This window comes from Nelusetta ayraudi, unplaced genomic scaffold, assembly GCF_046127955.1.
Source record: "Nelusetta ayraudi isolate G7.1 ecotype Tasmania unplaced genomic scaffold, CSIRO-AGI_Nayr_v1 ptg000013l, whole genome shotgun sequence".
In the NCBI taxonomy this organism is placed as follows: Eukaryota; Metazoa; Chordata; class Actinopteri; order Tetraodontiformes; family Monacanthidae; genus Nelusetta; species Nelusetta ayraudi.
Window position 1 is genome coordinate 4,327,639 of NW_027466063.1, and position 12,060 is coordinate 4,339,698.

Below are 12,060 nucleotides of genomic sequence, written 5' to 3' on the forward strand. Positions count from 1 at the left end.
TCACTTTTTAAGGAGCAGCTGTTTGTGTTACTTAACGCTCCGTGTTCAAAAACCACATCCGGGCCACAACATGAGAAACGGTGGCAGGAAACTGCAGCCTGATTGGTTCAGTTGCTATAGGTTGATGAATTGGCGAGTTTTGTTTTGCTTTGTTTTGTTTTTTTATAATTTTAACATATATATTTATTATATATCTAATATATGATATAAATAGAAAGCCTAAAGTTAAAGATAAACCTTATTATGCTCAAATTGTAGTTTAAACCATTTTGATGATGACCAAAACTCAATTAGTAACCGACAAAATCACACACGGATACAGGCTACACTCTCTGAAACCACCACCTCATTAATATGAGTAATAAGGTCAACACAATACAGACATTACAGCCTCCAAAGGTTGTTGTACTTTTTTAACTATTGCTGTTTGATATAAATGCAGTACCATAAACGATTTTACATTTTTGGTAACTTTGATAGAGTTACGTAAAATAAACTATCTTCCATCCACATGGTATGTTACAATTGAGAGGTATAACAAGCAATAGAGAGAGAAAAAAAGTGTTAAATATCATTAAAAACAAAAAAAAAACAAATACTGCACAATTTTCCCCTTCAGTCTTCTGCCCCCATAGATGTTTACAGTGAGATAAAACCTCTTTTGCACATACTTGCATAAAGAGAAAAAAAAAAACTTTCCTCACGCCGCAGCTGGTTTCATGAGCTGTGAAACCTCGGGGAGGATTTTCTCAGAAACTCAGTGACCACATTTCTTTTTCCTTGTATGCCACTACAGCGTGTCAGGTTTATGACTGTTGTTGCCGAACTTGCACAAGGAAAAGACTGAGAGAGGTGGTGATGATGAGATTGGAAAGGGAGGGAGACACATCGGCTCAGCTGCTAAAATTTGTAAGAGGCAGCAAAGGCGACGAGAGCGACCTCACCCACAAAGTTTGGAGACAACACTGTGTCTTGGATTTAAGCAGATTTCTAGGAAAAGCCATTGATCACATGTTGCATGTGTTGAGACTCACAATAACAACCTTGGGAAGTTTAAAGTTTTGTTCACTGGGAATCCAGAGAGGCGATGTCCAGGTCAGAGGCAGACAGGAGGATTTTTGGAAGTCACCATCACAAGCAAAAAGTATTGAAAATATAAAGTGTCATACTTGACTTAAAGCACCATTGGGCAAAAATAATTCCAGTCCTATCATGATTGAATGGCAGAAATGTTTTCATGGCACAATTTTCTCTGCTGACAGTAGTTCCAGTCAGGAGGGAATCCCTTCCATGGGAACTCAGGGGACTCAGAGAAGATTAGGTTCAACATATTTTTTCTCTTAGTTATGCCGCAATTATGTTCAGAGTTGCGTAACATGTTTTGAAGGTTTTGCTGGCTTAGTAAAAAACTGTCGGTTGTAATCCTGCAGCATGAAAACTCGGATGCGAGCTTTGAGAGGACGTCAACAATGATCTTTCTGGATGGATATGAGTAACCAATAGTGTGTTTGGAAAACACGAGGAAGCATCCTCAACTCTACCGAACCTCATCCCTCTCTGTACTGCTTCCCGCTGTCGCACAACCATTCTCATAATCATGAGGGGAAATGTTTTCATCTTTGTGGATCGGAAGGGAAGGCTCCATGGACACTTCAGCATGAGACCCAATCTGTCCACTTACAGCTTGTTTTGTCTTGGCCTCCCACTGAGAGATTTTTTTAATGGTCTCTTTAATGGCCTCTAAAACCATTCAATTTCTGCTGAGAGCCCATCCAAAAAAATGCTGACAGACCTCTGACATACTCTTCTCTCGAGATGTAAGTGTTTACAGTGACACAATGGTGGGGGAGACAGGACAGTGGGTTGGTTCTTGATCATCCGAGGATTCCTGGAGAGATTGAAGAGTATTCATGTTCCGTCCCAAACAAACAGGGTTGAACAAAACCCTGCTGATGATGATTCATCCTGTGCTTCTTGGATAATAGATTGGTAATAATGGTCCAGGTTATCGCACACGCAGTGTCTGATACAGCACAGTCTTGCAGTTGTACAATTGATTCAAATGAATTTTAACATAAATGCAAACATTTTAAGTGGTTTGCCCAGTTTTTTCGGGTTGCCTCTGACCCCTGTGCCCTTCTCTCACTATATGCCGCATTTTCTTGTTTAAATTATAGACGCACATTTTTTAGAATGGTGTAAATCTGACTAAAGGAGCTGCAGTCACGAATGTGTTTTCACTTTCAAAGAAACCCCTGTATTCCAGCTTTTTGGTGAAATGTGAATGCAAGCGTTAAACAGTGTGATTGCTTGCAGCCATATCATTATTTGCATTCTTTAATTTGTCAATGAAAAGCACAACCATTAGTCAGGGATACTAAAATATGTGACTTATCACTTTATTAAACAGTCCTCAGCTCAGTTTCAATTCACACAAGTACACGTACTGTTTAGCTGTCAGGGGGGGATCAGTTTCATCAATTTGTCCAAAGGCTTCGCTTAATAAAAATCACAAAAGATTTTTTTTCCCGCTTTCAATAAAAAATAAACAGAAGCCTGTGAAAAATATATTACAGCTTGATATACAAATATATAAATGTACATTCAATAAATATACAATATGAATCTACCTTGAGATGTGATATGGCTGTCATGTAGGCTTGTCTGTGTGTTTGTGACCTTTCAAAATAAGGGCATGCTGTTCTAGACTGAGCTACGTCAGTGAGGTAAAGTGTTGCAGGTGAGACACCGTTGGTTGGGGCAGGTGTACTTTATGGAAACATGAGCGCAATCTTTTTTCACTTAAAAATTTCAAATGGTGGGGAGGGACCACAAGCCTTTTAAAGTGACCAGTGACACACTAACCAAGACAAGCAAGGCCTCAAAAGATCAATAACACATGACTCATTAGAAAAGATGTCTAATACTAATACTGAATAACAAGGTATTTACATAAACTGCAGCTGTTTGTTATTTAGTCGTTAGTACATGCTTCTTTGGTCCCTGTTGATTGTTGGCAAAACAGTGATTAGATAAGGTAAAACATTAAGAAATAGAAATAAAAAGATCATTTTGCACATTTAAAACACACACCAAAAGGAACATGTGCCTTATTTTGCCTATCACTCTGAATGATTCTTACATTTACATTAATCAAAGTTCACATCGGCAATGAAACAAAGACACCACTTTAAAAAAAATGAAACATTAAAATCAGTATAAACAATACATAAAGGTTACGAAAGAGAGCAAATGATTACAAAGATTTGCAGCCAATGCCACTGAAGTGTGAATTTGCCAAACTTGGACACATCATCACCAACAAAAGCTTGAATTTGTAGCAGCAGAATTTGTAGTGTCTGAGGTGGTGGTGGTGGTGGTGGTGGTGATGGTCGTTGCACTGGGAGCCGAAGTCTTGACACACAGAGGTCACACACCAGTGTGTCCAGTCTCTGGAGAGGCTCTGCCAGTGTTGCACTATCTGCTGTTTTGTCTTTGGCTGTGACTGTAACTGATGATGATGTGCCCAGTGAGTGGCATTCAGGTGCAACCTCAAGCGTCGTTTTGCTCGAAAAGACTTCCTTGAGTTTTTAACTTGTGCAACCTGCAAAGAAAAGAAGGGCGAAGGTGAGGAAGATGAGCAGCAAGCAGCAGATTCTCAACTTCTTCTGTACTTCTATGATGCGTTTATAAAATGACGTTTTTTTTTTTTTTTTATTATCTTGCCATTACGATTACAATAATGTTCCGAGCTCTATGTACAAAGAACCACTTCCTTTACTTACAGCTTCTCTTTGCGGCTCATGTTGTCTTCTTTTGACTTGACGAATACTCCCTCGTCTCCGCCGCGGATGAGGTGGACAAACTCTCCGTCCTTTGCGCTAAAGATCACCCTTGGATCACATGGACAAAAATGTAAGAAAAAAAAAGAAATCACCTCTATTGTATACACAGATATGTTCTGTAAGCATAGCATGGTAGGGAACACTCACTTCGACTGGGTCTCTCCAGACTTAACGCGCAGTTTGCGGATGTGGAAGCGGCTGCTGCCCCACCAGTCGGACCAGCTGATGATGGCGTCCTTCTCCCAGCCCATCTTCACCATCAGCAGGTCTCCAATCTCTTCGTCAGTGGTGATGAGGAAGGTCAGAGTGCTGTTGGTGTCCAGGGTTGGTCTGCAGAAGACGAGATGCAAATTTCTTTTGTTTATTTTATTTTATTTTTTAGATTTCTTTTCATTAGCATGTTAACTGTAACTGTAGCTGTATACTTGACATATACGTACAGGACAAAGGGAATGTTTTCCTTCTCGCCGTGACTTCCGTACAGAGAAATCTTCATGGGCTGCTCGGTGAAGGTCTGTCTGGTCTTACTGAAGAGATGCATCTTGACTTGATAGTGGAAAACTACGGGGGGCGGGGGAGTGGACAGTGTATTAATGAAGGGCAGCTGTGCACTTCAGACACTCTTTCCCACACTCGCACCACTTAAAGCAAGTTCACCGCCAGAAAAAACCCTTATGTAACTGATCTGACTCTCTCTGTGGTTGCCATGTGACCGTCATGCCACTGGTCTTGTCCACTATTGCTTTACTTTACACTTAAAAAACGTCATATTGGACACAATAAAAAGATTCAACCACTGACCGGTGCCAAATAGACACCTAAATATACAACTTTTCCACTACAAGCAGCAGTATTGCGTTACCTCGACATACCACTCAGCAACTGAAATACCCACAAGGTATCCTTCATGTGACCTGAATACTTGCCACTGTTCATGCGAGTCTGTCTGGCTGCACTGGGCGCAAGTAGTGTAAGTTCCCTCGTCACAACAGTAGCTCACACAACGAGGATTACTCCAATTACGCTATGAGCATGAATTAACTCAACCCCCTTCAAATCCCCAGTAAAGAACATAAATCCTGCCGAGCTTTTTTAGACAGCGGTTCAATGTAGCTTTGTCCCAAAATCACATACTTCTGTTAGTGTACGTCAGTCAGGCGAGCTTAAGTGCATGTGTATTTACTGCACTACATTCACTTCAACGTGAGCGACAAGGCTCCAAATCGTGCACTGCTGTTTTGCGCTATTACTTCTTCTAAAGACAGTCAAAAAGATGTGAACCCAAACCCAAATGAGCCCAACACACACCACAATTTTAACTGGTAAAAAATACTGTCATAGCTAACTAAAAAAAAGAAAAAGAAAAAAGCCAGCAAACTAGAGAGCTAGGTTCTAGCTAGGTTAATGTAAGTTGACACGAAAATCCAAAAGCTCACAAGCTAAAAAATAAATAGATAAATAAAAATAGAGGGGGAAAAGTCAGCAAGATAGCTAGCAGATATTTTTATTAACTTACATTATTCTAACATACCACACTGAAACGTCACCAATATGACATGTGTTGGTACTGTGAACTGTCCACCGTTCAACATTTAGGAAACACTTATTAGTGTGTTTCCTATTCCCTAAACGTCACACCCTGGCGTGTCTCTTTGTTTTTTTTACCTTTGTAAGGCATCATGTCACGGGTGTTGAGGTACATCTTGGAGCTGCGGGACATGCGGACCTTGTTGATGTTGTAGCCTAGCGTGTTGCAGCGGTTCTTCCTGCAGCTGAGGCACAAGCCTTTGTTGAAGGCCTCCCTGGAGTTGCAGCGGTAGACCAGGCTCTGCTGCTGTATGTTCAGCAGCGAGTCGATGAACAGGTGGATGGAGCGCTCGTGGGAACATTTGACCAGCTGGTCCATATCTGCGAAGGGCAGAGATAAACAGACATTGTCAAATGCAACACAAAAATGTATCTCCTGCCTGTTTGACTCTGGGACGTGTCGGTGTTGAGCTGATACTGGCCTGTGTGACATTTTGTCACTCTTTTCATGTCTACACAGGGAAAGCATGACAGCCGATATGTTTGAACTTTAGCCGTAAAGAGAACTTCAAGAGAGTTAATGTCTCATTTGACACTTTTAACTAGACTATCTTGACACCAAGTTGCTTTTGTTGCTAATATTTTTTGCTTTAATCTGGGCAGAAATCAGCGTATCAGCGTATCAGCGTATCATTGTACAGTGCAGGTGCAAAAGGTTAGCACCAGAAAATACAGTCCCTCATTGACCCGCTGGAGTCTCATAATAAGGGCTCATGCCAACATGTCAACATACAGCATTGGATCCAGGTCATCCAGCTAAAGAGTGTGGATTCAATACTCACTGCTGTATCATAGTCATTGCCAGTTGAAAATAACACTTTCTACAAAACAGTAATTACACCATACTCAAGGAACTAAAAGTGCAATTAAAAAATAAATAAAGTGCATACTTTGTAAGCCTTTGATTCCCTCCGATGCGATTCCCAGCAGTGTGTTCTGGATGTCACAGCCTGGCTGGAAAGTGCCGCCGTTGGGATAGATGTCAATGTGGCCAACGGACTTCTGGATGCCGATGCTGCGGCCCGGGGAGCCTCTGGTGTTGGTGTGCAGGACGTCCACAAACTGGGCATCGTCTCGAGACAGAGTGTCCTGAATGTCAGCGTGTTCGAAGCTGGGACCTGCAGGATCCAGACCTACAGATAGAGGAGAGAGAAGAATGAAGATGTTTGATTTATTGCAAGACTTGAGTGCTGATAGATAGTATAGTATAGTATAGATAGATAGATAGACAGACTGGTGAAAGCTGGGAAACATTTGGAGGTAAAACTCATTTGTGTGTTTGAGTGTCTGGTCTACTTTCTCCATGTGCAGCTGTGGGGGAGGGGCGGGTGGCCAATGCCCAGAACAATGTACTGCGGTGACCCGAGCTTCTTAATGGTCTCCTGCCTCGGATCACAGCAAGCATGCCTTTATACTAAACGGGTCAGAGCCATTGCAAAGCATAAAGCCATAAAATAGGAGGATTTTTATGCTCTGGCTGGCACCAACTGGTGAACAAATACAAAGCGCCCTCTGAATGTTTCCTTGGGCTCTCAAGAAAACAGCACTTTTAGCCTTCTGTTTAAAACCTCCTTACAAAAGGTTTAAAGTTCCTGCTAAAACTGATGCTTTGTTGGATCTTCAACATGTTTGGAAGCAGACAAAATAAAGGGAAACTCAGCGGGTAGGGTGTTGTAAGCTGCCAAAGGTATGGGGGGCCCTTTGTGACATCACAAAGGCTTGGTTTCATGAAATTTGTAATGGGGCATTTTGTTCTGCTTTGTTCATTTTCTGAACGGTAGAGCAAGCGAAAGAACTTAAGGCAGGACAAATCTTATTCCTGAAGAATTCACTGGCACAATAGAGAGAAAACTTTAGCAGAGTAAATTTGCATTCTATGGGATCTTTCAATTACACAGTCATCTAGGTTTCCAAAAACATTACTGTTCTGAAAGATCTCTAAAGTGAATTTCGCAGAACTTTAATAAATGCATTTTTCTAATGTGTGGTATAACACTGTTAAACACCACTTGAATGATCAGAAATGAGCAAACAAGACCCCCAGTACCCACTTTACGATATCAGTGCTGCTTGTCTGAGCAGATGCTGGTCTACAGGTGAACTCCTCCTCCCATAGGTTAACTCCACCTTCTCACCTGTTATCCTGCTGATTTTATTGTTTGTGAGGGTGCCAGCGATCCCAGCCACATGTGCTCCCAGACTGTAACCCAGCAAATGGATCCTTTCCCAGGGCAGGTCCAGCTCGTTCTGAAAGGAAGGAGACACAACGCTTGAAAACGTGCATGTTTATATGACGGTTCAGAGTCAAAACCAGCACTGGGAGTTTCTGCTGCACCTGCACTTTGTTTGAGCTTCACCACGAGCCTGGGAGTAAATCCAGTATGCAGGATAAATTTGTGTAATTTTATGCTTTTCAAGAGATTTTGCGAGCTTCCGAGCTTGGAAGTCAAAGAAACGCAAGAAGGACAAATAAATATATGAAGCAAAAATGAGTGCTAACATGTCTGCAGACTCTGCACCCTCTAACAAAGGAGGCACTTCGCTAAAGAGTGACTCTTGTAACGGCAGACTGCACTCAGCCGAAAAAACAAATCTATAAAATGCTTTTATGGGGCATTTGAAGCAAGAACCAGTGGGGCAAACATATTGACCTCAGCAACATTTGGCACAGCAACATTACATCACAAGCTTTGAATTTTCTCTGCAGATACACCAGATACAGTCGGCTCTCTCCCTTGACAGGTTAACGGGGGGCAAAGCCATAATTAAGTCGTCCAATGCTGAAGCTCGAGTCCATCTGGTAACAAAGGGGATGTGGAAAACACCATCCAGCTAAATGGGATCCACGGTGTCTTCATTTAGCATATACAATTGTTGCTATTTTTCTTTTATCACAGACACATAATACTTTTATTAGATGCTGTTTTCATACCTTGAAGTCAAATATTATGTATCCGTGATAAAAAAATAAATAAAAAATACCAACAACCATCAGGCAGTTTGCTTGGGATCCTGTTCCAGCACGGAGCTACTCACCTGGATCCAGGTGACGAACTTGGCCACGTCGCGGCCCACCAGCTTGGTGTAGGCCGCCGAGGTCGGGTAGTGCTGGTTCGCTCGGGTCAGCCAGTCCACCACGATGACGTTGGAAGTGGGCTCACGCTCGTACAGGGCAGACACCAGTTTGGGCACCCAGCTCTCAAACATCCCCGTTACCTACAACACACACACACACACACACACACACAGACTTGTTCACACAAACTTGTTTTTTTTTGTGTTTTTTCACTCTTTGCCCGGGTCAGCTGATGTGTGGCCTGATTTTCCTGGCCATAGTCCTCATCCTCTGTTATGGAGCGAAGTTAGGTTTAAATTTCGTTGCATGACTGGCTCTTAATCACATTACTGAGGGAGGGAGAAGCATAGACCCTTTTATAAGCTGACTCACTGCTCTTGAAAAAAAAAAAGAGCTTTTTTCTTCTTCTTGGTATTACGTGTCTCACCATGTTAAAATCTGGTGAATAATTTGAATTTGGTCCATTGTTCAGGGCTGAGCTTATTGGCTGCTTTATGGCTGCTTTTGTGCAAGACTTTGAAAGGCAAATTGGTTTTTATATATTTCATAACTTGACACTCACACAACATGGAATTTCCCCAAAATTGATTGGATTTATTTCACATATTAATCTGGGAATGAGTCCGTTGAAAACATTTGGGAAACCGAGGGCTGTTTTCCCTCTGCTAGAAAGACATTGATTGGAATGACCATGCTCTGACCACGTTAAAAAAAAAAAAAAAAAATCAGACGGGAACATTTTAAGGGGAATTTATTCTTAAAATTTTAGTAATCTGGCGGCCAAAGCTATAATTTGGCAAGTAATTGTGGCTTGACTTCATCAAGTCAGCATTTTTTTAGAACAGGGAAGCACAAGCGCACACACATAACCAAACATTACAGGAAAGAAGTTGAGCAACAGAATGGCACGGCGACTCACCGTCCATCCGTGGATGATAATGAAGGTCTGCGTCTCCGAGTTGAACTCGCACTCCTCGATGGTTTCCGGCCTGCCGGCCTCAATGTAGCACATGTCATCATCGGGGATGTCGGCTGTGCGCAGGGAGAACTTGGAGACGATGTCATTGTAGTCTGTGAGCCACTCAGTGGTGGTCGGCAGGGGAGTGGCAGTGGTGTTTCCTGCTGCAGTGCACACACAAACATGACTATGTGATTATTCTGAGGGACAGCAGAAGTAAAAAAAAAAAAAAAAATCAGGGAGTGAACAGAAGCACATGTATAGCATTGTTGTTACACAGTTTTGCTGCGTAAATAGCATTTTGGCAGTTTTATTTCTGGATTTGCAGGAACACAAACCCAAATTAACTATAGTAAACAAACTCCTGGCCAATATATCCCTCCAATCTCTGCGCCCTGAGATTGTGCAGTAGTAGAGCAGGGTAGTGTCGCCCCCTTTTGTCTTCCCTGCATTTCTGCCAGGATTCACAGAATAAAACTCACAAAAAAGAAATACACAGTCTGGATAGGAACAGCTAAATGTGTTAATAACTAATCCTGCGCAGTTTAGCGCGTTTAAACTTGGATTTAAAAACAACAGCAACAACAACAGCTTTTTACTAATTACTATCTTAACTGTGTCTGGGTTTTCTTTCCAAGAGCGGTAGAAAAGAGTGGGATTTAAAATTGAATTTATCGCTTTCTAAATAAACAAAAACGCTGCGATTATTTCCGTTCCTTTCCCTGCTGAAAGGAGCCCCGTGCAGCTTGAATAGAAAAGTTCAGTTTTGCAGACAAAAGACTTGCGCCAGCCGCTGCACGTATGGCATGAAATGTGATGCAGGTCTGCAGGCCGAGAGGGGAAAAAAAAGATAAATGTGCACGCGTCTCGCGGGGTTATTCTCGGTCAACGCGAAACAGCGCTCCGCAATTAACCTGAGGTCCGTGTGCGTTCTCCTCATTATCTCCTGTAGAGGCAGAAGACTAGAGAGTGATGTGGGTGTTGATGTTCCGCTCTTACCGAACTCGGTGGGGCTGCCGGTGCTGTTGCTGATGGCAGTGGGCTCAGGGTCAGTAGAAAAAGTTGCAAAAACGTTCCCCAAAATTATCCAAGCTGTCAAAAAATGTATGTTTTCCTTTCCCATATTACTGAGTCTGTTGTTTTTCGCAAAGGAATCTGTGCAATTGGGGGGGGGGGGAAATGTGTCTGCTGGACGTCGGCTGTATATCCAAGAGGTCTAAAACAAGAGAAAAGGTGGCGTGGAGTTGCGGTTTGGGGCTAAACTTTAGGTCTGTCACAAATGCCGCTCCAAGTCATCTTTATGGGTGGCTCATTTGAATATACAAAGATGATTGGTTGTGGATTTGAGGGGGGCGGGGTTAAACTTTGGCCCCGCTCCGATTCAGTGAGGAGAGAGATCATTCACAAGTTTGTTCGCAGCCGCTGCAGCCCATAAACCCTCGACCATATTGTTTTTTTTTTCCTGAACCCAGCCGTGCCTGGCGGTTAAAAGGGCATTTTTAACATTTCTGCTGTTAAATCCTTGAATGTGTAGTGAAACTGGTCACTTTATGAACGTATTTATGTCATGCATTGAAGTCCTAAAATAAACGTAATATTCAATTATAATCTCTAACAGACTAATCATATAAAAACAAGTGGCCTTAATGTAAAATGTATGGCAAATTTGAATTTGAGTTGCCCTCATTGATAACAACAGCATTCTGGTAGCAACCCTTTGTGTTTGTGCGTCTCTGTGTGCCTGGACTGCTCAACTTTTTAATTCTCTAACCTGATATACATTTAATCACACAACATTTAATTTAATTTCATATCCAATCAGCTCCTTCTCCATATAAAGACCCAAGCGGAGTGAGGAAGAAGCGACTGCCAATTGCTGTTCTGAATAACCACAGAAGAAGAGACCGATGAGCTACTGTGGGATTTTACCGTGGATGTTGTTATATAGAGGCAGTTTTACTAGTCAGCATGTTATTTACACCTTGAAAGAACAACATGAAAATGCCACTGTGGGGTTTTCTCTGTGGACGGCGCTGTTTCGCTTCACCTCTGGAAAGGTTCCGCTAAATGCAGCAGAACGCAGCTGCTGACCCCAAGGCAGAGCCATGCAACAAATGTTTTAGAGTAAAAAAAAAAGCCTGAAGGTCGGCTGGAGTGTGACAATTTGTTCATCCAACCACCAGTGATGCCTCCCTTTTCCAAGCGCTCTCTGTGGGCTCTCAACAGCAGGATCTGTGATAGGAACCAAAATGGATTTAGGAAACATTCCATGTGGCATGAGTCAAAGGACCACTATGTAAATTCTCTGCCTTCATTTTATAATAATTATTTTCAGCACCTAGGAGCAAGACGGTCAGGTTTAAAAGTATGCAGTAGGTTGTCACATGTGCTGTTAAATCTGAAATCAGACTGAGTTCCGGCAGTAAATCTGGTAATTGCGTTAAGGGGAGCTGCCTTCTGGAGACAGGCGATACGTCTTCCTCTCAGGTCAAATGTGCTCAGCTGGAGCAGATTCTTCTTTAGTGTGGGTGTGCCAAACTGTCTGGTCCCTGATTGGTGCAACCACTTCAGAATCTGAAACTGCAAGGGTGTCA

The 12,060-nt window shown here is 42.3% G+C and overlaps 1 protein-coding gene across 1 annotated transcript; it reads right to left on the reverse strand.

Annotated features, from left to right (window-relative positions):
• Nucleotides 1-2,375: 2,375 nt before the first annotated feature.
• lpla (lipoprotein lipase a) lies at nucleotides 2,376-10,746 on the reverse strand. Its single transcript, XM_076022960.1, has 10 exons — nucleotides 10,466-10,746; nucleotides 9,428-9,630; nucleotides 8,469-8,648; nucleotides 7,568-7,679; nucleotides 6,323-6,565; nucleotides 5,511-5,753; nucleotides 4,286-4,406; nucleotides 3,993-4,175; nucleotides 3,786-3,893; nucleotides 2,376-3,604 (listed from the first exon to the last, which is right to left on the reverse strand). The coding sequence occupies exons 1-10, from the start codon at nucleotides 10,587-10,589 to the stop codon at nucleotides 3,553-3,555; spliced, it is 1,569 nt and encodes a 522-aa protein (XP_075879075.1). The 5' UTR covers nucleotides 10,590-10,746; the 3' UTR covers nucleotides 2,376-3,552.
• Between the last annotated feature and the right edge of the window lie 1,314 nt (nucleotides 10,747-12,060).